Here is a 26,272-nt window from a genome sequence, read left to right on the forward strand (position 1 = left end):
GATCCTTGGCCACGGCTAACATAGGTGCGATTCAATCAGAATATGCAGGTATGCTAGAGGAACCCAATGAGCTATAAAGTTATGTTTCACAGATGTCCGGTAGGGGCAGGTCAGAACGTTACAAGAACAAACATTTTATCTTAAAAACCAGTCCTCGGCCACCGTCGCCAACTTAACCAATCCGCATAGACCGTCGTAGCAAAGTATGGTCAAAATACCGACACTGCATGCCATGTCGAGTTTCATCCAGCAGTGGAGTGACAATGGTCAATGCGGCTTGGTTGAAGGGTGCTGAAAACCCAGGGACCGTGTCAGACGTCACTCACTTCCTGCTGGCGTTGGCCGCGGCCGGGGGAATTCAGCTGAAAGGGTTCAGGTCGCGCTGTGTGCTAACCGCTGCGCCACCGCTCCCGTCTCGGCCGGCCAATCAATGTTCTGTTTTAAATACGATTACGCGTGGCGGCTATTTTCGTGCAGATGAACCGCGCTTCAGTTGGGGGGGGGGGAGGGGTGCTTTAGAAGTTTTATAATCTGTGAACCCGATCCGCCGAGATCGTGTCCGCCAGTAGAAACAAAAACCACGGGGTAGAGTTATTGTGGAAAGCCATGAGGCCGACAGATTCATCGCGGATAGCGGCATTGTGATGTGTACGTGTGAGACATCGACGTGGCCCAAAAAAAAAAACAAATCTCCCTTGGGGCTCCGCGATGCACTAACCCACCTGTCAACCCGCACGCCAGCCGAGTTCGCGTGGTCGCTCCGTCTCCCGCGTGTGGACGTCCAAACTCCTCCTCCGTCGTGAGTCTCGACCACCGACCGGGCCATCGTCGCCCGAGCGATCTCCATCAACGCGAGCCACCGTGCGTGACCGCTGTGTCGCGCGACCGCTATCAGCATCACCACACTCGTGCTAACAGCGGCGTGGCTAAGGAGTGTGCAGGCGGTGTAACTGCACTGGAAGGAGGGGGTTGGGGGCCGGGACAGAGGAGCCAAAGGCACAGGGCTACGAAGGTTGGGGGGGGGGGGGAGTTGTAACGTGTCCAAGAGGACATCCACCGATGATAACTTTATCACCGTCGGCTATGGTTTATCCACTGCTGGATGGAGGCCTCTATGAGTCGCCGTACCTCCCACAATCCTGCGCGGGGTGGCAGGGGGTTTCTCCGGGATTAATGACATGGGGTGGTGTGGGGGGGGAAGATTGTTTCTCCGGGATTACTGGGAGGGGATTACCGCAGAGATTACCGGGGCGATAATTGGTTACGCAGGGCCTTATAGGAGGAGGAGGTCTTAACGGTCTCCGTGTGAGCAGGGAGGGGGGGGTAGTTTCAGAAGGAGGTGCCCGGGCATCTGTGCCCCCTCTCTGCTCTTCACTCTGTGATCTTCATTGGTGTCTTTCACATCGTTGTTGGCTCTCCACTTGCCTGCTCCCCGACCTGCACCTTCGCGTTCCTCTCTCCGACCTCCACCCCCTCGTCCTTCCACTCTCCACCCTTCAGTTTCCACTCTTCAACGGTCTCTTTTCGCTTCGTAGCCCACACTCTATATAGATTTCTCATCGTCCATTCTCCACTCTGTGCTCTCCACTCTGAGTCTTCCCCTCTTCGCCGTACGCTCTGTACCCTCGCACTCGGCTACTCATCACGGAGTTCTTCGCCCTTCACGTCCGCCTCTCCGCGCCTCATGGCCAGCGACCCCAAGAAAAAAGGTTCTCGAGTCGAGTGACGGGCTCTGGCAGTGTCCTGTAGTAGTGAGCGTCTGTGTCTTGTGTGTGTGTGGAGGGAGCGGTGGCGTAGCGGTTAGCGCGCTGCGCTCTGAACCCCGGCGACCCCAGTTCGGTTCCCTCTCACGACCAACACCCAGTGATGGATATCTGAACCGATCCTGGACTTCTCCTAGATCGACTCAACCTCAAATGAGTACCTGGTGCGGTGTGTAAACATCGCCACTAGGGAGACAAAGGCGGTCGGGCGTGGTGTTGGCCATCTATACCCTTCACGTGCCGTCCCGGCCTTCATAGCTGCTCGCTAACAGAACTTGCCCCAACAGTTTGTTCAGCCTATACGGGGGATCTTTGTATATGCGCGTTCGGATCTGCGTGTCTGTGCGTAGCTGCGTCCGTTCCATTTCCCCCGGCAGTGTGGAATGCTTCGACGGTGTCTGCTGGCCGAGTTGCCCTTAGAAGAAAAATAGAAGCGCGTCTTAGCTCTGTGGCCTTTACCGAGTGGGAAATACACCTGCCGTTTCTATCTCGTCCCACCTTGTACCGCCCGTATCGTCCACCCATGTGTTCATCATCATCACCTCGTGATTCAACACCCGAGCAACCGCCTCCACCCCACCCCCGGCCCCACCACGTCAAATGTCTCGTCCACCCGTGTCCACCGCAGTGAAGGTGGGGGAGCTGCGCCGTCTAAGCGCGCGGTTCCACAAACTCGACCTGGACTCTTCCGGGGCGTTGAGCGCGGATGAGTTCCTGTCGCTCCCGGAGCTGCACAACAACCCCTTGGTGCGACGCGTGGTGGACATCCTCGACTCGGACGGAGACGGAGAGGTCGACTTCGCAGGCGAGCATTCATTCATTCGATGGGGGGGGGGAGGGGGGGGGGTGCTCGGAGATGTGAACGACCTCTCCGCGGGTTTAAACCACGACCATGACGCCTGCTGGATATTTGGAGTTTGTATTTTCTCCCTGTGGTCGCGTCGATTTTTCTCCGCGTCCTCTGGGGTTTTTTCCCTCCACATTTGGAATCGACGTGCGTTTACGGTGTTTGGCTGCTATAAATAAGCCGCTTCGTTGAGGTCGCCTTACCTGGTAAAATAAAAAAAAATTGTCTAGTCATAGTTTTCAGTTTATCTGCGTTGACCAATCGCCGCGTGCTATCCAGAACCTCCAGGTTGCTTGCCCTGGTACGCTCCTCCCAGCCCTGCGCACTTGATTCCCAACCTCCCAAGTTCCTTACGCAATCCTGCAATTGTCTCTCACCCATCACAACCTCCTCGCGTTCCTACCAAGTTCTATTCCGCATCTTCCATACTGACATTGCGCACCTGCAGGCTGCTTACCTCCATCCTCCACGTTGGACTCCTCGCCCACGGTACGTAGCCAACAGTGCTCTTCGGATGATGTTTGCTACATAAACGCGTGCCGCTTGACTCGGGAGAGCGCCGATTTGGTGAAGATCGGGGCGTTATTTTGGGGTGAAATTTTCAGCAGACAAAACACTAATTTGCTGTACTGTACTAAGGTCCCACGTCGATGCTCCCCTCCTTCACCATTCAGTGCTGGCCAGCATGAGATGAAGTATGGTCAAACAGTCTCCGCGGTGGGGAGGCCCTTACCAAGCAGTGAATTGTAGATGTGTACGTGTACAATCCTGGCAGGGCCCTCCAGAGTATGAGCCCTGAACACTCCGTAGGGTTTCCTGGACTAACAGGAGATGCTCGCTCCTGCTGTTGTCCGGTCGGCAGAATTCATCGAAGGAATCTCGCGATTCACCATCAACGGCACCAAAGAAGAGAAGTTAAAGTGTGAGTCCTGACCCGGGTGTGACAGGCGTGTGTGCGGCATCGCCACGCACACACCTGTCCCCACCACGCGTACACACACACACACACTTTCACATACAAAGATCCCCCGTATAGCCTTAACAGACTGTAGGGGCAAGTGCTGTCAGCGAGCACCTATGAAGGCTGGAACGGTACACGAGGGGGTGGGTGGCCAGCACCACGCCCGACCGCCTTTGTCTCCCTAGTGGCAATGTTTACACACCGCACCAGGTACTCATTTGAGGCTGAGTCGACCTAGGGGAGGCCCGGGACCGGTTCAAATAATCGTCACGTGTTGGCCGTGAGCGGGAATCGACCCCGGGTCGCTTGGTTCATAGCGCAGCGTAGCGCTAACCACTACGCTACCGCTCACATACACACACACTTTCACATACACACACACTTTCACACACACACTTTCACATACAAAGAAAAAGAACAAAGATCCCCCATATAGCCTTAACAGACTGTAGGGGCAAGTGCTGTTAGCGAGCACCTATGAAGGCCGGAACGGTACACGAGGGGGTGGGTGGCCAGCGCCACGCCCGACCGCCTTTGTCTCCCTGGTGGCAATGTTTACACACCGCACCAGGTACTCATTTGAGGCTGAGTCGACATACACACACACTTTCACATACACACACACTTTCACATACACACACTTTCACATACACACACACTTTCACATACACACACGTGCGTGTGCACGCACACTCCCAGCGCGAGGCTGTCGCGGAGGACCGCTCTGCTCAACAAAATACAGTCGTTCCGCGGTTTAGTTTGCAAGTACGAGTTTGCGGTTTGCGTTCTGTTTAACACGTAGGCTTTCGCGACCAATAATGTAAAAAAAATACATTTTATTTCATGGAAGCTGGCTCGTAAGCACAGGTGTTCATAAGTCGGGTGTTCGAAAGTCGAGGACTGCATCATACATGACGGAGCACAGAACCAGAGGTCACGCGTGGAAGCTGCGTGTGGAGGGTGGGGGGGAGTGTTTTGTCCGCAGAGAGCGGTGCAAGTGTGCCCTCCTCCCTTCCCCTACACACAACGCACGTGGCAGTGGTGGAAGCGGCTTCTGCACTGGGACTCTTCACGCGAACGCCTCGATGACATTCTCGAGTAGATCTCCACACCCGAACGAGTTCAAACGGACCGAGTGGCCGCCCCTATGCAGTCTCTCTTGTATGTATGCATGTTGGACTTCTTTCGCACATCTTGTTCACGTTCGCGCGGAACTGCGGCGTCGCAGTCGCCTTCCAGATTTACGACGTGGACCGCGACGGCTTCATCACCAACGGGGAGCTCTTCGGCGTGCTCAAAACCATGGTGGGCCGCAATCTGCGCGACCCGCAGCTCCAGCAGATCGTGGACAAGAGCATCATCTCGGCCGACGCGGACGGCGACGGGAAAGTCTCCTTTCCCGAGTTCTGCACGGTAACGGCGGCGCTTTTTGTGTTGCGTTTGTGACGGCGGGCAGCGTGGTGTGCCCCGGTCCACGACCCTGGCGACCCGAGTTCGTATGTACGCACGCCGAACTTTTTTTCTGCACCGTACGTAGCGAGCCGTGCCGATCGGAGGTGCTCACAGCCAACACCAAGTGACGATTATATTTATTGGCCCCCGGTCCTGGGCGTCCCTTAGGTCGACCTGATGCAATGTTACAACACATAAACACTGGAGAGACAAAGGCGATCGGGCGTGGTGATGGGTATCCACCCCCTCGTGTGCCGTGGGGGCCTTCATTGGTGCTACTCGCTAACAGCACTTGCCCCAAGTCTGCCGAGACTCTATTGAGGATCTTTGTCTGTGTACCCGTGGCCACACATACCACGAAAATGGGAGCAGTACTGTTACATAGGGAGAGAATAAGGAACGGGAAAGGGAAGAGAATGGGAATTACGAGGGAAGGATGGAAAAGGAATGGAGGAACGGGAGCAGAGGGTTCAGTAGAGACGAGAGGGAGGAGGCCGCATCAGAGCCTCGACGCTGCTGCACGGAGCGGAGGGTTTCAGAGTGGGGGTGACCACAGACAAGTCAAGCGAATTACAGAATGCTTGCGTTGATTTTTTGAAAAGACAGCATCCTCCTACATGATGGGGCGTCTCCGAGCACTGTACATGTCATCTCAACATTTTTTAAAAGGACATCTCCAGCGGCAGCTGTCAACCTGTAGGCATCAAGGCGACAGCACCTGGCCTGAACACGGCCATTAGTCTGCCAGTAAGAGTCGATGATTGCTGTGTAAACGTCTACAATGAGCAGCGCGATATGATGCAATATATTTTTTATGATGCTCGGGTAGCCAACTTTTAAAAGCTGGTCCTGTCGAGTTTTCACAGTCGGGGGGGGGGGCAACGTTGCAGGCGATTTTTTTAAAGCATTTGTATATTTTGGCCAATGCCAGTTAAATTGTATAGAGTTGTTTTTTGTCTGTGGGAGAAAAGGAGAGAACCCAGAGGAAACCCCCACAGAAAAGGAGAACATACAAACCTCACAGGAAGGTGCCCAAGTCGAGAATGCGTGGCGCGAGTGGTACCACCGCTCCTGGCTGAGTTGGGAGGGAACGGGGAGGGCCGAGGTCGCTCTGCGCTAAATTTCCGAATGGATTTTACATCTCGTGACAACCTCCCTCTCCCCCCTCGCTGAGAGTGACAATCAGGATGAAGTGAAAAATGTAAGTTGAGATAAGGATCTCAAACTAGAGGGAATTGCCTCCAGACTGAATTTTACCCGGGTTTCGGTGGGTGACCTGGATATTTCTGGACCCAGCAACATTACATCCAGTATATCTCTCTTGCTGTGGCTCTGGCTTACTGGTCATGTGCCACAGTCCAGTATAACAGCGACCTGGAAAATATTAAGCGAGAAATTAAGCTCTGGATACCCTGTGGATGTTGGGGTTATTTGACCAGACTTCAAGTATAGTTATTTGAAATGGCTAAATTCTACTGAACGTACTCAACCGTTCGTCCAAATGTGGAGGCTCCATCCTCACCTATGACCCCTTGCCGACCCTCCAGATGATCGGGGACCTGGACTTCCACTCGAAGATGCTCATGGAGATTTGAAACGCGTGGAGATTTCCGTTCACAGCACCCTCCTCTACTTCCAACAACACTGCCACTACCAGAGTTCACCACCACTATCACCAATAAGCATCGCCATTACGCTGAAAGCGGGTCTTTCGGAGAAACCAACACTGCAGCTCTTGGTTTCGTTTTCCAAAAGACGGATCAGCGTCATCAGAGAACCCAATGAGACAAATATTTATTTTTAATCACTGGGATCGAAGTCTCGTCAAGTCTTATAATTTGGCAAAAACTAGGGAAAATGAGTACATTTGCTACAAAAACACATCAGATTCTCTCCGTCACTGCTTGAACTGCAGATATCGTCACCCGAGCCACAGTAAGAATTATCAGTCACCACCAATCCACAATGCTGGATGAAGGCCTCCCCAAGGCTTCATCTCTCACGGTCCTGCAATGCAACAATTCACACACCACTGATGCATGAGCTGACCTCGTCGCTCCAGAACCGTGGTGGACGTCCTCTTGGGCGCTTTCCCTCCTTTTGCTGTCACGCGGTAGTTAGTCTTGCCCATCAGCTATCATCCTAGGCCCACTTACGTTTATTATCGATCTGTTCACCTGCGTTATTGCTAATCCTCTTTGGCAGTGTAATTCCAAACCCATCTCTCCACGCACTTCACTGAATTAAGTGATCAGACTTTAATTAAACACGGGAGTTGTTCTTAAACCTGCATGCTCCTCGCCCCAACTTAGGCCTTCTTAATAACCGACGTGAAAAAAAATCCAAGAACGCAGTGCCTTGTGGATAATAACGTTAGCGGTTTATTCACTCGGCCTCACGTCGTGAGGGACCGTGGCCGTGCCGACCGCGATCAGCACGGCCGCACCACCCTCATCACCATGGCGCCAGGCGCCCATTTTAACGAGCACACGTTTCAACCCGTTGTCAGTCCACTGCTGGATGAGGGCCTCCCCACAGTGCGAGTTGTGGGGGCTATTTGACCACACGTCCCCACACGTTGGTCATTGCGTGTTGGCAGAGGGAGCATAGACGTGGTAACATAGAAGAACAGCACAACAATTGGTTTACATGCAATGCCCCCTACTGTCCACAACATAGCCCCACCGCTGCCTATATTCACCTTGTAGCGTGCACGGCGGTCACCCATCAGAGCGCTATCCAGGCTCAAATCTGCTTAGCTTCCCGAGACGTGATGAGATCGGGCACGTTGCAGCCGATCTGGCCGTAGGCGTTGAAAGCACGGTGCACGGCCCCAGCCGCATAGCGTTGCGGTGCGTCGCAGGAGCCGTTTGAGAGACAATCGCTTCCTCACCGAAGAATACAAATAATAAAATAAAACAGAGTCCAAGATTGGATTCCATCTCCGAAGCGGTATCCCGGGGGATAGTTCCTGGTGCTCCTTCCCCCCCCCCCTCCATCCGCCGATCCGCAATGAAGGCAGCGGACGAGACGCCAGCTTCAGAATCTCTCGGCGGATCTGGTGGCCACGGCACGCAGATTCCCGTAAACCTTCGAGGGGGGGCTCCCTGAAAAAAACACACACGGGGGTGGGGTTGGGGGGCAGGTGAAGCAAGCAGGAAGTAGTAACGTGTACACCCTATGGGTGTATAGATTGTCAAGCGGATTTCCCAATTGTACGATCTCGACCACTGCCACCCCCCTTCCCGATTGTGGTGCGAGCTACGTTTACGCATCATCACCATCGCTTATTATAATTATTTATTGCGCGCACCTCCCACTGCAGTACATCTCGGGGTGACCACGCGGTGTGACGTATGTATGTTGTACTTCTTTCGCACCATACGTAGCCAACCGTGCTATTTGTACCTAAGATGAGGTTGCATATCGCCGTCCTCGCGATCTTGATGTTCTGGAAGGAGCCGAGGATGTGCACCTTCCTGTGGGAAAACAAACGACGAGAAGTGAAACGCGATCGTACACAACACCAAGCGTTGGCAGAAAAAATAATCCAATGTCTTCGGCAGTAGTGGATTTAGGACGTAGACTGTACTAAATTGTAATTAATTGCGTTTTGACGTTAATACTGTCTTGTGTGACGAGGCTAACGGTTTCAGAGTTAAGTCCAACTAAAATACAAGTCAATTAGGATCTGTGTACACAGCATCTAAGCACAGGTGCATCTGAAGACTAGGCTTGTATGGATTCATCTAGGGACGGGAAAACAGAGAGACCGACGGAGAGATGGACGGACAGCGAGATGGATGGACAGAGGAATAGAAGGATGGAGAGTTGAACAGAGGGACAGACAGATGCACAGACGGATGGGCAGCCAAGATGGATGGAGGAACAGAAAGACAGATGCCTTACGTGTCGGCCAGCACGATGCGGGAGCGCGTCACGTTCTCGATAGTGAACTTGGTCTTGCCTCCCTTGCCTGCAATGCGCCCCACAGCACGGGAGAGGTGGTCTCCCTTCAGTGGCTTCACTATGGGGGCGGGGGTGGAGGGGGCGGTAAGCGATAGCACGAGTTGATCTAAAAATGCAACGCAAACCAAAACCGAACCGTCCTCGTGGCTACCGACCTACACATCGATTCGGTGAGGTTTTAGGCTTCGTCAATGACAAAAACTTCGAAATAACTGTCAAGCATACCGTCATCACGCGCATGCTTGATAGTCATTTAAACAAATAAAATCTATTGGAGAATTTATTGTCTGTATTTTACTCTCTCGTTTGTATAGATTCGATTCTTTTCCTCAACAGTTTTGGTTGCTCCATTAGTCAAGAGTCGTTTATCGTTGGCTCAGATCCGATTTTAACACCGGGGCGAGACAAACATCAAAATGGCAGTGGTATCTCTGCGTGCGACCGTGCGCGAGAATTCTGCACTCACCGTCCGTGATGTCGAACGACTCCAAGAAGAGGTCGTCCAATCGCATGAGAGCGAGCGCGTCCTGCGGGAGGAAAGGAATTGCCGATGTGAGCCGCCGCAGTTCACACAGCGAAACCGATCACTCACGTCTCCACCACCACCACGCTTTTACTTGGCGCCGGTAATGAGCAAGTGGGCATTGGCGCGAGCGCTGCCACCGCCAAGTTCCGCGTGACAATCGTACCTCCACCTGGAAGCCGAGCACAAAGGCTCGCACGAAGTCCGCCGCCTTCTGCAGCGCGCCGATATCCTGCGTCTCCTTGCACGTCTGCGCGGAGCACGACACAGCATGGCGTGAGCATCGTCACAAACAGTCATCAACTCCCGGGAAACAATATAGCCACCTGCTCGCGAGCAGTAAGGAATGTTTATTTATAACCGGGAGATTTTTTTTGACCATAAGAATTCCCCTTTTTGGCAGCCATTCGATGAATAGTCAAGGTTCGATCCAAGAATGAACTTGTCTTGATTTTAGGGTCTCATTTGTATTTTTACTTGGGTTGTTCCTAGAATTTTGTTTGCACCGTAAGCCTAAATTCAACAGCACCTGCGTAATATCTTAAACAAGCGATTCAATCATTTAAGAATCGATTTCACCTGCAGATTCTAAGTACCGTTTCTCCTGCAGATTAAAACTGCGGCCAGTCGGTCAAATCCTTAATTTAACCCGGGCAAAATCCATAAAACAACTTCACGTGTCTCGTACAAGGGAGACATGGGACCTGACGTGGGTGGGTACGCTCAGCTTTCTCGAGCGTCGCTTGTCTGCAACTTCAACCCACGCAGTGTGAAGGTGCATCTCCCGTAACGTCGCGCCAACACGGTCACGCGCCTTTAGCTCCACGTTGCGCGTCTTGAGGTTGAAGCGGATCTGCAACTGCAGGTGCTCCACCACGGGCGTGAAGATCTTCATCCAGTTCTCCTTGAGCGGGGTGAAGCGGTTTGCCGGCACGGGCACCTTGCGAAGCTCGGGGCTGCCGGCCTGTGGGCCCGCAGGAGTCGCAAGTGAAAATCACGCAAAAAAAAATCTCGCGTTTGAAAAATGTCACCGTTCATAATCGCCATGCACGTAAGTCTACTCTTACCCGGAGAGATACTTAGGAGGAAACCCCTCCCCCCCCCCCCCAAGTGTATGAACCAAACCACCACCCGAAGCCGTTATGTAGCTCCCAAACCTCGATATTAAAAGTTTAGCTTTTCACATGTGATATGACCATACGGCAGATGACTTAATAATAATCTGTATTGCCTATCCATGTAAGACACGCCGATTCAAAATATTTTTCAGGAGCGTTCTGCTACATTGGGTTGCTTGGCCGATTCCATGAATGTGAATTGATCCGCAGTGTCAAGTCTGTTCACCAACTTAATAAACTTAAATTACGTTGTTTCTGCTCTCGATATGAAGATACGTACTATGGTTGTTTATAACCAGGTGAGGTCACTAGTGGGATCATGGGATGCCTTCATTGAAGGCCAGTTAAAGGGGGAGTGGGCTTTTGCTGATCACGTATCGAAATGTGACTCAAGACTCCTCAAACACATTTTGTGCTGCTTTGTTGCGGGGTATTAAAATGCCAAGAAATTTACTTTGAAATAAACCAGGTCTCCCTTGCAATACGGAGTTTTAAACTGGTTTAAATAACAATACCCGAGTGAATTAGCGGGCAAGCGAGTTAATTATTTGTGGGGGACTGAATTAGCGAGTCGATGGGCGAGTGAGTTGGTGTGGGTGAGTTGATCAGTGAATGTTACTGAACGAGTGTGCGGAGTGGGCGAGTAAGTGAAATGCCAGCTTCTTCGGAGAGGGTAAACAGAAGTGCCTCGAACCATCAGTTTATCCCCGGAGATGGGCGGAAAGTTGGGCCTCTTGACCGCCGGCTCGGAGCTCTCGACCCCAGGCGTACTCTGGACTTCCGCGGTGATCTCCATCGTCGCTGTTGTTGTCGTTGTTGTTTCTGCCTCCTCCATGCCCTCCTCGTCACCGATCTCGAGCTTTCGCTTGCGGCGGCGTGACGCGCGGCTTCCTTTCCTCGGCTGAAAGTCACCGTCCGCTACCTCTGCCGCCGCCGTCGCCACCGCCGCCTCTTCTATCTCCATGACCGAGTGGCTCTGTCGTTTCGCTATTGAGGGGAGACGGGGTGAGGGGGAGAGTAGCCGTAGGTCATCCGGCGATACGAGGCGAGAGTGGATAGGAAAGTGAGAAGCGAGCCGAGGCGAGACGAGAGAAGAAAATGAAAGCAATCTGAAGCACAGGCGAAGGGCAGGTAGGCGAATCGCGTGAGACGACGCGGATAGAGTGGACGAGGTGACTGTAGGATAAAAAAAAAAACAAGGTGGACGAGGTGCGAAATGAGGCGGTACACGATGCGAGGGGGGAGACCGAGGTGAAGAAGAGGGCCAGACGCGTGTGAGACACTGACCGTGGGGCCCCTGACCAGGCTTGACAACGACCTCGAGGAAGCCGTTCACTGCGCGCTCGCCACGTGCTCCTGAATCACGCGTTCGCGGCGCGCCGCAACGATGGAAAGGCGAGGCCGGGGGGGGGGGTCAGGGGGCAGCGCGGTGATGACGTCACATCCGGGTTAACTGCGTCACGTAACGATTCGATTTAAAGTTTGAGGAATCGATCTAAAGTTCGAGGAATCGATCTAAAAATCGATTGCATTTGGAAAAATTGCGGTGCTGTAGCGGTCCTCGAGTGGCTGGATAATGTTTGAGTGGTGAAGTCGCGTGGAAGGGAAATTTAATGTTTTCACTGGACAAAATTACACAAATTAGTTTATTGCTGGATTATGTTTTTTTTTCCGCCTGAGGACGACTTTACCGAACGAACCAAAGAGTATAGTTGTTTTGATTTAAAGCTTTCGTGACTGCAGGGATTCATATTCTTGGTTCTTTCGGTAAAGTCGCCACGTAGAAGGGAAACAATAAAATAATAAAAATATAAAACAATAAAATATATAAATATATATTATATATAAATATATTTTTTTATAAAATAAAAATATATATTTTATATATATAATTTTATTTTATTGTTTCCCTTCTACGTGACTTTACCGAAAGAACCAAGAATATGAATCCCTGCAGTCACGAAAGACTTTAAAATATATATTTTATTGTTTTATATTTTTATTATTTTATTGTTTCCCTTCTACGTGACTTTACCGAAAGAACCAAGAATATATAATATAGTTGTTGCTACTTCATGATTACAGTGCTGTCATGTAAATTATTCATAAGCCTATTTAAACACTGTTCACGAAATATTTGTTTACGTTTTAAAAATAATAAGTTTTTAAGGGCTGTTTTTATCACGAAACATTTTTGAACATAAAAAAACCTGAGGTATTTAAAACTGATTATCATGAAACATTTTTAAACATTCAATAAACTTTATAAGTATTTAAAACTGTTTATCACAAAACATGTTCAATATTAAAAATACACTATATAAGTATTTAAAAAACTGTTTCTAACTAAAACATTTTTTTATATAAAAAAACGAAGTATTCAAAACTTTATCACTAAACATGTTTTAACATTAAAAAAAACTATAAGTATTTAAAACTGTTTACCACTGAACATGTTTCTATTGTAATCCTCATCATGCAGGCCCCATGGTGTGAAGAAGCGCAGTCTCCAAATTGTTAGCACACATTCTCTCTGGCCCCTCTATTCACGTGTTATGAAGAAGGGCCATTGTCCGAAACGTCACCTGTTTATATACTCTTCCCTTTACAAGGCCATGAAAAAAAACATCATTGGGGCCGAGGCCAAAGTGGTCGCAACTGTGGCCAACGCAACCCAAACTATTGGGCCCCGCACAGTCCGCCCTCCTTCAACGTTGTGGACCTTGGCCCCCTCAATGGACATCGGTGAAGAGCTTCACAGCTCATCGGATTTCCTCCAGTGTACCATCAATATTCCGACACAAACTCTCCGCCGAAGCTCCTCTCTCCATCGTCATCGACGTTGGAATTTAACTCCTAACAACATAGTGCTGGCCAACCGCGCGTAAGGGTAGAAGTGAGACGGAGGGGAAGGTGTACCGAAAGAACCAAAGAAGATGAATTGTTATTTTGTTATATTTTTTCGCCACCCGCCGATGGGGCAAAGCTTGTATCTTCAGCAGCCACGGCAACCAATGAACATTCCCACTGGACGGCCAGCAGACGGCGGTCTCACACCATGCTGGGTCGTCACACATTGAGCAACAACAACATCAACAACATCATCATTACCACGTCGTCGTGGTCGTTACATCACCACGACCACCACCATCGGAGTAGCGTCGCTGCTTCCTGGCACGTTGGAATCGTTTAGAATCAACGTGCGCCTGTCATTATTCTTACTCTCACGAGGGTTCATTAATTAATAACTATCGCCGTCATCATCATAATTTTCGCAAGGAAATATGACTTCAGAAGAACGTAAAGGTAATAATTGTAGACTTTGTTCATAACGACGGTGTGGACTTTAGGAATGTGGCCTCCTTTTGTTGTAATCAATAATTCATCATCACCACCGTCATTATCATTGTCTAAAAATCAAACATCCAGGGACATCGCTCAATAATTAAGACGACAATTTTTGTGTTTTGCGGCATAGCTCTGTGTAACACTTGTTTAACGTATACGCACAACGTGTGTATATATCTCTCTAATTGTATTGTTATTAATCACAGGGCTGTAGAATTGCGAGGAGACGGTGGAGTGACTTTGGAGACGAAGACATTGCCCGGAAATTGAATGGATCCTTGAAGCTTTCTGTGGATTTATATTCTTCCTACAGTCATCGGCTGACCGACAGCAGACAGACCTCGACATTAACAACAGCAGCAGCAGCACAATCTGGTTTTAGCTGGCTTCTTCTGCTGCTGCTGCTGTTCGTACAGCCACAGATGCTGTTCTTGGGTGCATGGTTGGCCACAGAGGGAAATTATCAGGAAGAGAGAAGCAACAAACAAGGGTATATAAGTCTAGAATTGTCATCCTTCCCCCCTTCTCTCTCTCTCACTGCCCCTGCTGCTGCCGGTATGGCGTGTTGAGCGAGGCCGTCATCCAGCAGTGGATCGACCCACGTGTGTAGACTCTCACAGTGTGAAGACGACACGGTGCAGCTTCTACAAGGCTGCACAAGTGTAACGGAGCATCACATACAGACGGAGAGGATAGAGGTGTGAAGCTTCATAGGCTGTTGCGAGCGTGGTACTACAGGGGGGGGGGGGGGCATCGTCGTTTACAGACGCTGGAGATGTGCAGGCTCCACGGGTGGTGGTAACATCAGGCCGACAGTAACAGAGTTGATACTGTAGACTGTCTCTAGTCTACATTGACAACACCACGGGTGGTGGTAACATCAGGCCGACAGTGATAGAGTTGATACTGTAGACTGTCTCTAGTCTACATTGACAACACCACGGGTGGTGGTAACATCAGGCCGACAGTAACAGAGTTGATACTGTAGACTGTCTCTAGTCTACATTGACAACACCACGGGTGGTGGTAACATCAGGCCGACAGTAATAGAGTTGATACTGTAGACTGTCTCTAGTCTACATTGACAACACCACGGGTGGTGGTAACATCAGGCCGACAATAACAGAGTTGATACTGTAGACTGTCTCTAGTCTACATTGACAACACCACGGGTGGTGGTAACATCAGGCCGACAGCATCAGCATCGTATAGACTTGAGATTGATTAGTATCGCTTACAGGCAGCATACCGGACTTATACAGTAAGTGTCACAGATTACAGGGATATGCGTTTTTTTAATGAATTTAGCGCTTGGACGTTCGCGACATGATACACATAAGGCACTGTAACGTCGAACACAATGCCTAGACTACACAGTACTGCAGGTGAGACGGTATAATATAGACTGTGAGCAGTATTAGTAGAGTCGATACTAAATACAGTATATACTACAGACGAGGTGACTAGATCCTAGTTGAAAACAGTATTTAGCGTGGGTCGTAATGTTCAGTACAGGCTGACCGCTAGTACAATCTACAGTACCGTAGCACTGTCGTCCGTGTGTGCGGTGTAGCGAGAGTGAATGGTATCGAGATATCTGGACTCTATAGCCTACGATATACACTCTACAGTAACTTTAGTGGAGGCGTATAAGACTACAGTAACTTTAGTGGAGGTGTATAAGACTTTAGTGGAGGTGTACAGCTCTACAGACTGCACGCTCAACCTCACGGCCAGCATGGAGCGGGACCCGTGGATTTTGAAACTGCAGCCAGCATCAGCCGATGAGGCTCAGCCTTCGGTGAAAAACCCGGTGGGTGACTGCCCCTCGTCCACCCTGAGTAGTCCACCTCGTTCCTCCTCCACCTCTTCATCTGTCATCTGTCTTCTTTCCATCACAGCCCTGAGCTTCATTCATTGTCTCAACAGCTATCTTGATGTCTACTCTGTCTCGATCCGCGTTTTCACACGGGGCTGGGAATTTGGAAAGCGGACAACCCAACGTTTATCTTCTAAGGTGCGTCCCCACGAGGGAGAAACGTTTCTTTAAAAAAAATGCTTAAATGTTACTACTATATTTCCCCATTGTTACACGACTTAAATGGGCCTTCATCATCATACCCACGTTTCCTCGTTGTATCCATTGAATTACTGAATTGTGATAACACGGGCCCTCTCTTGAGTTTTGTGAAACGTTTAGCTGAAATAAAAAAACGCTCGTGTTATGAAATGAACCCGGTCAAACATGTGAATTTCACGTTAACGCGGGATTCTTCTGTAACGGTTGTGAAAGTCAAGATTTTGTTAGATAAGTAATTTATGCTGTAATTAAATTCAGTGTCCATGTGGGGCCGATTGCCTGACAGATTGCTCCGCGTTCGCACTTATCAGGACTATTCCTGGGCCATGGATCTTTCTTTCTCGCCGTATGTTTATAATCTCTTTGGTTGCAGATGAAGGTGACGGTAATAATGGTGGGATGATGATGATGATGGTGGTGGTGCTGTTTTGGCTCTGATGGATCCCTCACGTGGTCTGTTAATTTCCTTGTGAGCATAAGTGCTGAGATGATGGTGATAATCTTGATGATTATGGTAACGGTGGCTCTGTGTTGACTATTGTTCATGGGTCTTCCGTGTCGTGTGTTAATATTTTTGATGCAGGTGATGGTAATAGCAGTGCAGGTAATAATGATAGGATGGCGATGATGGTGCTTGCTGTGTTGGCTCTGATGGATCTCCATTGTCACTTATTCATCTGTTCGGTGAAGATGATAGTGGTGGTGGTGATGTTGGTGGTGATGTTGGTACTGAAAAATGCCTGTGATGGGTCTCGTGTCGTTTGCTCATTTCATTGTGAGCACAGGTGCTGAGAGATTTGATGGTAATGGTGAAGATGATGGTATTGATGACTTTCTCTTTGCTCTTTGTTCATATCCTTGGCGCAGATGCTGCCGTTCAGCATGAGCATCTATGAAGGCTTCCAGGTTGGGAAGAGCATCACTATCGAGGGCTATGTGCCCACCAATGCGGAGAGGTAACTCACTTGGTTTTTAGGGGACCCCGCAATCAGCCCAGACCACACAGCCCACAGTCTAAACCAGGAGGGCTGCAGGCCGCGGCATGCATACCGTGCAGGAAAAATGTTGAATGCGCGCGGGGGAACGTCGGCGCCACAGTGTGGCAACAAGATCCACTAATACGCAACATGAAGCAAACGCCGTACTAATGCGGTGTTGACTAGAGGTGTGGTCGTATGGTCTCTGTGTTGTGGCCTTTCTAACCTGGTGGAGAGGAGGGAGGTGCTCGGGGACTAATGGTCTTGATCGGGTGGCTGCCATACCAAATAGGTTAAAACACTCTTGGTCTAAACCCATAGGTGACAATCCACAGTCTAATCAGGGGTGGAAACCTTTTCTTTACTGGGGGCTGAATAGGACTTTCAGATGTTTTTTGACACGCCCACACATTTACAGATTTCACAGCAATCCTTTTGAGCATGGGGCAAATCCCACACGACTCAGTCTAAACCGATTCCACTTTTCTCTTGGTTCAAATCTAAATTTAAAGCCAATCAACGCTCTGTAGAGCTCCATCTAAATCCAGCTCATGTGACACATGGCTTATTCTAAACCCAACTCGCATTTTTCATGGATCTTTCGGCAGGGGTCATTTAAATTTAGACCACGTGCCTCCAAAACCGAACCATACATTCTAACCCAGATTATTTGCACTGGGCTCAATATAAACCCAGCTACATTTCCTCAAGACCCAAAAACTTTAGTCCAAGTCCAGTTTAGTCTCACGAATCAAATCTAAATATAGCTCACATTCCACCAAGATCAATTTAAATCCAGCCCATGATCGGGAGCTCTGTTTGAATCCACGTCACACGCCCCACTGTTGAAACATAAGTCTTAAGGGCTTCATGGTGCTTAGTGGAGAGGGTGCGGTTGTTGAGAGAGAGCAAAGCGTTGTGGTGAATCGTGTATCCTGTGCCGGCCCCCGGTTTTCAAATCTGCTGGCTTCTGCTAAGCTGACAATCGAAATTATCTTCGGAGGTGGCATGTTGACTGTGACAGCTTCGGTATCTGGTGGAGGGTAGAAAGGTTGGGAGTGAAGTGTTTTGGCACCAGTAGCTTAGGCCTTGATAACACCTTGATGATACTTTGATCCTGCTCTTGCTTGATCTTCTTGATAATTTATATCTGTGTGATGAGAGGCTAATGAGTCTGTAGTTCTTCACGCACAATTAATCGCCCTTCGATCCCAACCCTGACACCTGTATATTTGGAGTTTGCATGTTCTCCCTGTGGTCGTGTAGATTTTTTATCTGGGTCCTCTGGTTTTTCCCTTCCACATTTAGAATCAACATGCGTTTAGAGTACTATATTTGGCTGCTATAGATTTCCACACAATAAGCCACTTCGTTGAGCTTCTGAAAAATAGCTATATATAGCTCAGCGGGCCTTACCTGGTGAATAAAAAAATAGTTTTAGCTTATATGTTTAGTTTCGCGCGATCTCTGCAACCCAAACGGCTTTGCCCGGCGCCGTCCCTGCCGCAGGTTCCACATGGAGCTGCAGATCGGCTCGCACATCCGCCCTCACGCTGACGTCGCGCTGCACGTGAGCGTGCGGTTGGGCAGCGGCTGCGTCGTGTGCAACTCGATGCGCGCCCAGCGCTGGGGCCGCGAGGAGAAGACTGGCGGCGGCACCGGCCCCTTTGTGCGCGGCCAAAGCTTTGGCGTCACTCTCATCGCCACCGAGGAGGAGATCCAGGTGGGAGGGGGGGGGCAGCCACCGGGGCCTCGAGCGGCGGGGAGCTCTGTGGGTGGAGCGGTGGTGGCGGCATGTTCGGTCGGAGTGCCCAGCCGCATCTCTGGTGTTCATTTCGTCAGTTTACTATTGCAGTCGAGTCCGAGTCTGCGGAATTCATGGAGCCGTTCTCTTGTTCAGAGTGTGCTCTAGCTCAAAGAAAGTCTGAGCTTGGAATCCGGAGCGTATGTCAGTGTAGATGAACTTCCGCGATTGGGTTTGCGGTCCGTTATTGGCATAGGGGTTATGCAAGGCTTGCTTGCTTGCTCATTGCACTGCCGTCTCTGATGACGTAACTAAATCATCTTAGTGTGCATCTCCAAATCGACAAAATTCGTCTCTTCAGAATGAGTCGAACTTTGGTCTTGGCTGTCGTCGCACTAGATGAATTTCGTCCACTCGTAGTCAACATTGACTGTGATAAAAAAAAGAATGCTTCATTGACAAATATTTTAGATGCAAATTTTTATCATCAACCCTGCTGGTGGCTGAACTCTTTGCACAGCCTGGTGATTTATTGGTGTTTTATGTGAAAAAGAATGTGGTCGTTTCAAGCTGAGAAGCCACAATGTTTTTTGTGGTTTGTGGTTATGTTGATTCACGGTGACCAGGGATATCATAATTTCTCACTGCATATTTTCCGGGTCGCTGGTTCGACCGTAGTAGGTGTTACATGACTGGTAGTAGCTGCAGCCCAAGCGGAGGTATACAGGATATGGTGTGCCAGGTGGAGAATATTTTCTGGGTCGTTGATCTGGACAGACCAGGTTGAACATTATCCCTGGTCATAACACCTCATCGTATTTCACTTGCTCTTGTTCATGTTTAAAGATGTGCACGAGAATGTGACGTCACCGAGCAAACTTCAGTTTGGTGCCGAGTTGCGCAACTTGTGCTCGTCCGTGACAGTTTGTATGCAGGTGCCTTGTTATCGGACCTTGAAAGACAGATTGAATTCTTAGCTTATTTACACGGGCATACATCGCAGTGTGATAACTGCTCCACTATCGCTCCACTCACACACATCCGCACGCACACACACGTGCACACACACCCATGCGCGTGCGTGCATCCATGCGTACATCCCGTGACCTGCACTGCCCGTGCAGATTGTGTCGGCCGGGCGGCCGTACATCACCTACAAGCACCGCCTGCCGCTGGAGGAAGTGGACACCTTCCATATTTCCGGCCCCGTCACTGTGTCGAGCATCCGCTTCTCGAGGACACTGGTACGACTCCAATCCGTCCGTTTGTCGTTTGTTTGTCAGTCCCTATGTGTGTCTGGTCTAGTCGGCTGGCTATCCAACCATCTTTCCCTCTCCTTATCTCTCCCATTTCCATCCATCTCTCTGCTTGTCTGTCCATGTATCTGTCGAGTCGGCCAGCCGTCCATTCATTCATTCAACCATCCATACATCCATCCATTTGTGTCCATCTGGTTTTTCCAAACAACCATTGGATCCAAACATCTCTCAAACCGGACAGCAGCCTGACCGAGAGAAAAATCATACAGACAATTGTTATTCGACATTGGGTGGAGTAGTGGCGCAGTGGTTGGCGAACTATACTTTGAACCTGGCAAGTCGCAGAAATTTTCAGACTCCAGTTCTCGCAGCGTTACCACCCTACGGGCCACCATTTCAGCTCGGTCAACGTTCATTGAACTGCAGAGCGCTGCGAGGAGTGTGCGACGCACACGTGCTTATTGATTGGTAAACATCGAGAGCCACACAGTAGTGGTTGGGGTGGGGTGGTTAGCACAAATACTGGGGTCTTGGAATGGCATAGATAACCGGAGAGGCAACGTGTGAAGTAATTATTAACGAGACACTGGGCTGGGTTGGGTGGCCACTCCTGAGCAAGGACCCTGCCTGGGGTGACGGTAGAGCATATTCCATTCAGCACTATTTAAAAAAATATATTTTTTCTACAAACACGCTTAGCTGAGGCTATCCCTGTCAGGCTGCCCTTGAATGACATTTTTGTTTTCGTGTGGGAGCGAAAATTTTCCCCCGTGAAAAATTATTCAGTGCTTTGCTGCCACGTGATATTTTTTTTCCTTGGCGTTTTGCCGACGAACACTGGCACTGTTTATGCCACGTGTCCACTTTGCCGTCCGATTTTGTGTCTTTCTGTATGCCTCATATTGACTTATCGGTTTTTTATGTTTTCCCATATATACAGCATGTCTGGTGCCTGGGTACTTGTGCGTGTCCCATTACATTCGTGTAATTTTGTTTCTATATGCCTGTTGTGTTTATGTTTACGTATATTTACCTGTGTCTCTGTAACTGTCCAGTATATATATGTATGTCCGTGTGTCTGTACAATGGAGCACCAGGTGGCTAAAACGCAGCAAGTTGGCTCAGTAAGGAGTATAGCTGGGGCACCTGTCAGTCATCTAAGTGGACCCATAGCACCTGGGTGTGTCCGATGACCTTCCAGCGAGCTTTCAACAATTTACGTCACCTCAAAGTGCACCTAGACTGGCACAAACGCCGTTGTGACGTCACCTCCACTTAGTGGCGAACGGTGGTTGTTGCTGTGGATCTGTGTGCCTCTTTGTGTTTGTGTGTCTTTATGTCTGAACTTGTGCCTGTCCACCAGTATATTTGTGTCACTGTCTCTCTCTGTGCCTGCCTGTTGTGTTTGTGTCTATGTCTTTCTGTTTATGTGACTATGTTTTCCCGTACGTCTAACTGTGTATCTGCGTGCCACGTGTCTGCCTTGGTCCAGACCGCCCCGTGCTCCGCACTCATCCCTGGAGGATTTACAGAGGGGAAAACCGTCCTGGTCCGAGCCACGGTGAAATACAACCCGGACAGGTGAGGGCTCGCCTTTACGCTCATTGAGTTGTGATAGATTTGTCGTAATTTGATGGTATAGCTGTCAAGGGTGCAGGCGGTGTGCCTGCACCGGGGTCCATGGGCCCTCCGGTTACCTGGGTGGGTCAGGGATCAGCCTCGGAGCCAGCCAGCTCGCTAGAGACACCTTTTGACACGCGGCTGAATTGCAGTCACAGAAAGTCGGCGCAATCATGATAACATTGACCTCGCTTGAGTATCTTACACTGCTTCGGATTAGTTTTAAAAATATATATTCTACACTATTTCCTGGGTCTGGATTTACTTTTTGCAGTCTATTTTATGTCTTAACTACCTTGCTGTATACTTCCATATCTGTGTGTGTACTCTTTTGCCAGTCTCTCGGCTGTTTCATCTGCTTCCCGTTTTCAAATAACCTTGGTCATTGATGACCTTTTCTACAGTCATTTGTGAGTGACAATAAAGGAAAGTATACTTCCCCACGAAGCTTGAGGCTTGGGTAAAGGTTTGCTGGCTATAGTTTGTATTTGCTGATCGGAACTACATGTTTCAGAATAGAAGGTAAACCCAGCAGCGCGACCCACTCTGGTGACACAGGTGATGCGATCAGCGCTGGCTCGTCTCACATGGTCTCATGATCCCCCCAGCAGGCAGAGCCACTTGTGTAAACGGTAAAGGTGCAGCCACTTGCGTTTGCTCGCTTTCGCCACTGCTCGTGGAAGATCCTTCATTAGCAGTGGGAGCTCTAGAGGGTATTTGGCCTACTCTTTCACGCTGGCCAGACGTCTTTGTATGTATGTATGTAGAACTTCTTTTGTACCGTACATAGCCAACCGTGCTTATCGGAGGTCTTGAAAGAGGTAGGGGGCACCTGCACTTTACCCCACTCCTCGCCACCTGCCACTTGACTAACTCTGGTGGTGTACCATGTATACTGTGTATACAGTATACATGCTGTGCCGACTGGGGTGGGGGAGGCAGGATTCAAGAAACTTGCACCGTTGTTGTATTGCCAGACCAGGAGGTCGAATTGAACTGGAACTTTCTAAATTCCAAATCCAGCATGCACGAACAGATTGCACCAGGGTAGCATTCATTGCAGGAGAGAGCCTACTGAGACAATGCGTCTTGTAAATAACACTTCGAATAAACAAGGCACTGAAGTACAATGGAAGGGTTCCCATTACATGGTACACAGTACATGTGCTTATATCGGTAAATCGCAGCGAGTTGGCACAGTGGGGAGCACTGTGGCATCTCGGTCAAGACATAACAGCTGGGTCTGTCCCGTGACCTCCTGGCAGTCACCTTTCGGCACTTCACGTGATGGCCTCAAAGTTCACCTAGCCTCACACCAGTGCCGTGGTGATGTCACCGCCACTTAGGGGCGAATGTTGTCTGTTATTATTGTTTATGTAAATATAGTAGTGATGATGATAATGCTGATAACGATTATTCTAAAGATTTTGATGGTAACAATATAAAGGTATTAAAGATAATGTTACTGCTTATGACATTAATAACCACGGTTTTGATGGTGATGACGTTGATGTATTTCTAATTTTGTCAGTGTTGATGACAACAACAACAACGACGATGATGATGATGATACAGGATATTGGTGAACCTGGGTCAAAGCACCGGGCCCGACATTGCGCTTCACATCAACCCACGCTTCCGCAAGAAGGAGTTTGTGCGGAACTCGCTGCTCTGCGATGCCTGGGGCGAGGAGGAGAGGGCAGCGGACTCATTCCCTTTCTACCCGGGGAGAGAGTTCAAGGTAAACACGGACAAGGTTTTCACATAAAGCCAGCACTGATTGGTGGGGCGAATGCTGTTAGCGAACACCTATGGAGACTGGAAAGGTGCTTGATAAATTGGTGTGGCGAGCACCATGCCTGGCCATCTTTCGTCTCTCCATTGTTGATATTTCCACACTGTACCAGGTACTAATTTTAGTTGACCTGGGGCATAATTGGTTCAGATATCAATCACGGCTATTGTTAGATATTTTTGGGAGTCGAGGTCGCCAGGTTCATTGCGGTCTACACCAAGCACTGCGCCACCACTCCACGCAAGTGCATACGCACGTGCAGACACAAAGACAGCGACCCACGTGAGACAAGCTATGTATTATGTGAGCGCCTTTTAAAGCTGGCAAAGCACAGAGTGGGGAAAGCGCCCAAGTCTTCAGTCACCCAGCTGGCATCATCATCTCGTTGTGCATTTGTGTTAAGGTTTAGTATAGCAGCGCATTACCCACCCCCTCGAAAAAATGACATCACGGGACTACTTGTGAAGTGACTTGAGTCAAGCGCTTTATCGAATGTCTTTCTGAAACCAGGACGTTTATCAACCCTACTCAACTACCCGCGGGCCCTTTCTTGCCCCCCCCCCCCCTCCGACAGATGCTCATCCGCTGTGAGCGGGGCCACTTTGCGGTGAGTGTGGACGACAAGCCGGCCTTCACTTTCAAGCAACGCGTGCTGCGCATGGCAACAGTCGACCAGGTGCGCGTGTCCGGGGACCTCATGCTGCCCAACATCGAAGTGCAGGGGGTCAAGGTGCAGCCCTGAGTGAGGATCCAGTGCACACAGCAAGGGGAGTGACGCAGTACTGCCATCCCCACCTAACGTAGCCGTGACCCTTGACTAATACTGCCATCCATCCTCACCTAGCATGGTCACCACACCGAGTGAGCACAGCCACCACCCTTGCCTATTACAGTCGCCAGCCTTTCCAACTAGGGCTGCCACCCTGATATAGCATGGCCACCACCTTTAGTTCTTGTGACCATCCTCACCTACCACAGTCACCCGTGCCACGTGGAACACATGGTAGCATGGGTAAGAGAGGGTGAGCGCGGGTGAGTGGTTGGGCGGGGCAGGAGAAGATGTTTGTCGTGGATTGTGGAGTTGAAGATGGGAAGGGGATAGTCCATTGGGCATGGGTCTGTCACTGATATGATATGATAATGACTTAAACCACTGTGAAGGTTAGGGTGTCTTTCCGACAGGGCCCGGTGTTGCCCGAAAGAACGTGAACGCTAGGTGAGATGTGTATCACCGGCTCCTCAATCATGTCTGTGCGGTTTGGGGAGCGGTTAGCGCAATAGTTAGTGCACTGCAAACCCAGTGACCTCGGTTCATTTACAAACCCAGTGACCTCGGTTCAATTCCTGTTCACGGCCAATGTCAAGGCCAAGAAAGCAGCCAGACGTGGTGCTGACCAAACCACCCCCATCCTGCTCTGTGCCGGCCTTGACAGGTGCTCTCTAACAACACTTGCTCCAAAAGTGTGTGCGGTTATGAGGCTACCTGGCTAACTTTATATTACTGTACTGTATTATGTTTGTGGTCTGCACGTACAAACGTTGTGATTGTCGGGAACAAACTTCAGTGGTGGCACACGTTAGATTATCGACGTCCTTGGTTTACAATGGCTGCGAGCCCCTTTTGTAAAAAAAAGACCTTTGAAATACGACCTAATTTTAAGAGTACTGTAAGCACAGTTTCCTCATTGAGGCAGTTACACGTTAACTTTTGTGATGGATAGCTGTTTTGCATGTTTGGTGCTTTTTCTGCCAATTAGCATGTGGTTAATTACTTGCAGGAGGTAGTGCATTTTCACTGCTGCCTGTAAGAAATGGTACACTTGACTCAAAATGACCTGGGGTCATGTAGCAGATACAACAAAAATACAGATAGTGTAAAACCTCTTGTATTTTAGAATAGGGGGGTGGGGGTGAAGATGGAGAATGCACCGCCTGTTTTATTGCTTCCAAAAGTAATCGGGTTTAACTTACAGTCACGTGGGCACTGATTCCTGTGACTCTCTACAAGTGACGAGCAGCAAACAAAACAAAGATGCTCGGAATATTTTTTTTACATTCAAATTTTGTACGAGATCGGTGAATCCACATTGCGCCTGACGGGATAATGGAGATTTGACTGCAAATTTGAATCCAGCATCAAGTTCCGGAGCTCTCTGAGATGAGTAACACAAACCCCGTACGGAATTACAAGCATGAGAACTTGAATAACCGTGCATGATACTTGAAATGTATTGACACTTTGCGTGATCCCTTAACCACTTTGAACGCAAATTACTTTTTAAGTAAACACCCATTTTGCGTTAAAAATGTTTTTATTTAAGGGCCCGATTTGCGTGTTTGTTGGCGAATGGGCACTTTTCGTCGCAACTGTTTTCAAAATTATGAAGGCGTCACGAGTTACGGGAAGTGAGTGTATATTTTTACGGGGTTTAATGTATGCTGAGCCCATCCCAAGCTACAAGCCTGATTGACAACCTATTTTTCGTTGTGATATGTGAACAACGATACAACCACTATCATACGGTCCGATCAAATAAGTGCCTTCGTGTGTAATTTGTATGAATTTTATCTCACCAATTCTGTATTTTGTCAATTAAATATCATCTCTTCACACAACCTCTTTGCCATTGCCTTGCATGTATTGTATCACAATTTCTTGGCTTGAAAGAGGTGCCATCAACCAGATGTGGGCCACCATATGACTGTGGAATTTCAATCAATTGTCTTATGTGCAACAATGAAGATCCAGATAATGAACACCACCCACTGGTGTGTTCCGTTGAGCGGACACATAACAACACTCGATGGTATGTCTC

General features: G+C 49.4%; 3 protein-coding genes across 4 annotated transcripts; 2 read left to right on the forward strand and 1 right to left on the reverse strand.

The window, feature by feature from the left end:
• The first annotated feature begins 1,198 nt into the window (after nucleotides 1-1,198).
• LOC116947277 (calcineurin subunit B type 1-like) lies at nucleotides 1,199-9,276 on the forward strand. The gene is made up of 5 exons (XM_032962812.2): nucleotides 1,199-1,709; nucleotides 2,392-2,568; nucleotides 3,473-3,532; nucleotides 4,800-4,984; nucleotides 6,571-9,276. Exons 1-5 carry the CDS (start codon nucleotides 1,685-1,687, stop codon nucleotides 6,616-6,618), a joined length of 495 nt encoding a protein of 164 aa, XP_032818703.1. The 5' UTR covers nucleotides 1,199-1,684; the 3' UTR covers nucleotides 6,619-9,276.
• PNO1 (partner of NOB1 homolog) lies at nucleotides 7,382-12,070 on the reverse strand. Its single transcript, XM_032962811.2, has 8 exons — nucleotides 11,921-12,070; nucleotides 11,328-11,620; nucleotides 10,330-10,479; nucleotides 9,682-9,765; nucleotides 9,459-9,519; nucleotides 8,933-9,050; nucleotides 8,432-8,502; nucleotides 7,382-8,130 (listed from the first exon to the last, which is right to left on the reverse strand). Exons 2-8 carry the CDS (start codon nucleotides 11,595-11,597, stop codon nucleotides 8,063-8,065), a joined length of 822 nt encoding a protein of 273 aa, XP_032818702.2. The 5' UTR covers nucleotides 11,598-11,620; nucleotides 11,921-12,070; the 3' UTR covers nucleotides 7,382-8,062.
• Nucleotides 12,071-13,669: 1,599 nt separating this feature from the next.
• LGALS8 (galectin 8) lies at nucleotides 13,670-26,072 on the forward strand. Of its 2 annotated transcripts, XM_076070515.1 has the most exons (9): nucleotides 13,670-13,939; nucleotides 14,188-15,626; nucleotides 15,657-15,794; nucleotides 16,929-17,017; nucleotides 18,548-18,761; nucleotides 19,907-20,026; nucleotides 21,534-21,622; nucleotides 23,237-23,402; nucleotides 24,031-26,072. In XM_076070515.1, exons 2-9 carry the CDS (start codon nucleotides 15,564-15,566, stop codon nucleotides 24,196-24,198), a joined length of 1,047 nt encoding a protein of 348 aa, XP_075926630.1. In that variant the 5' UTR covers nucleotides 13,670-13,939; nucleotides 14,188-15,563; the 3' UTR covers nucleotides 24,199-26,072. The 2 variants fall into 2 exon arrangements, with proteins under 2 accessions (XP_075926630.1, XP_075926629.1); XM_076070514.1 differs by having other exon boundaries at nucleotides 13,671-13,939; nucleotides 14,188-15,794.
• The last annotated feature ends 200 nt before the right edge of the window (nucleotides 26,073-26,272 follow it).

Source organism: Petromyzon marinus, chromosome 29 (assembly GCF_048934315.1).
Source record: "Petromyzon marinus isolate PM22_M1 ecotype Great Lakes invasive population chromosome 29, UKy_Petmar_22M1.pri1.0, whole genome shotgun sequence".
Taxonomy (NCBI): domain Eukaryota; kingdom Metazoa; phylum Chordata; class Hyperoartia; order Petromyzontiformes; family Petromyzontidae; genus Petromyzon; species Petromyzon marinus.

Excerpts from the sequence above, each read along its gene's own strand:
- LOC116947277 (XM_032962812.2), top strand. The coding sequence starts at position 1,685 with ATGGCCAGCGACCCCAAGAAAAAAG. Across the intron at positions 1,710-2,391 it reads CAGCGACCCCAAGAAAAAAG|TGAAGGTGGGGGAGCTGCGC; the intron begins GTTCTCGAGTCG and ends TGTCCACCGCAG. Across the intron at positions 3,533-4,799 it reads CAAAGAAGAGAAGTTAAAGT|TCGCCTTCCAGATTTACGAC; the intron begins GTGAGTCCTGAC and ends GCGGCGTCGCAG.
- PNO1 (XM_032962811.2), bottom strand. The coding sequence starts at position 11,597 with ATGGAGATAGAAGAGGCGGCGGTGGCGACGGCGGCGGCAGAGGTAGCG. Across the intron at positions 9,766-10,329 it reads CGCGCAACGTGGAGCTAAAG|ACGTGCAAGGAGACGCAGGA; the intron begins GCGCGTGACCGT and ends TGCTCCGCGCAG. Across the intron at positions 8,131-8,431 it reads GATATGCAACCTCATCTTAG|GGAGCCCCCCCTCGAAGGTT; the intron begins GTACAAATAGCA and ends TGTTTTTTTCAG.
- LGALS8 (XM_076070514.1), top strand. The coding sequence starts at position 15,564 with ATGGTATCGAGATATCTGGACTCTATAGCCTACGATATACACTCTACA. Across the intron at positions 15,795-16,928 it reads AGCCTTCGGTGAAAAACCCG|ATGCTGCCGTTCAGCATGAG; the intron begins GTGGGTGACTGC and ends TCCTTGGCGCAG. Across the intron at positions 21,623-23,236 it reads GTGAAATACAACCCGGACAG|GATATTGGTGAACCTGGGTC; the intron begins GTGAGGGCTCGC and ends ATGATGATACAG.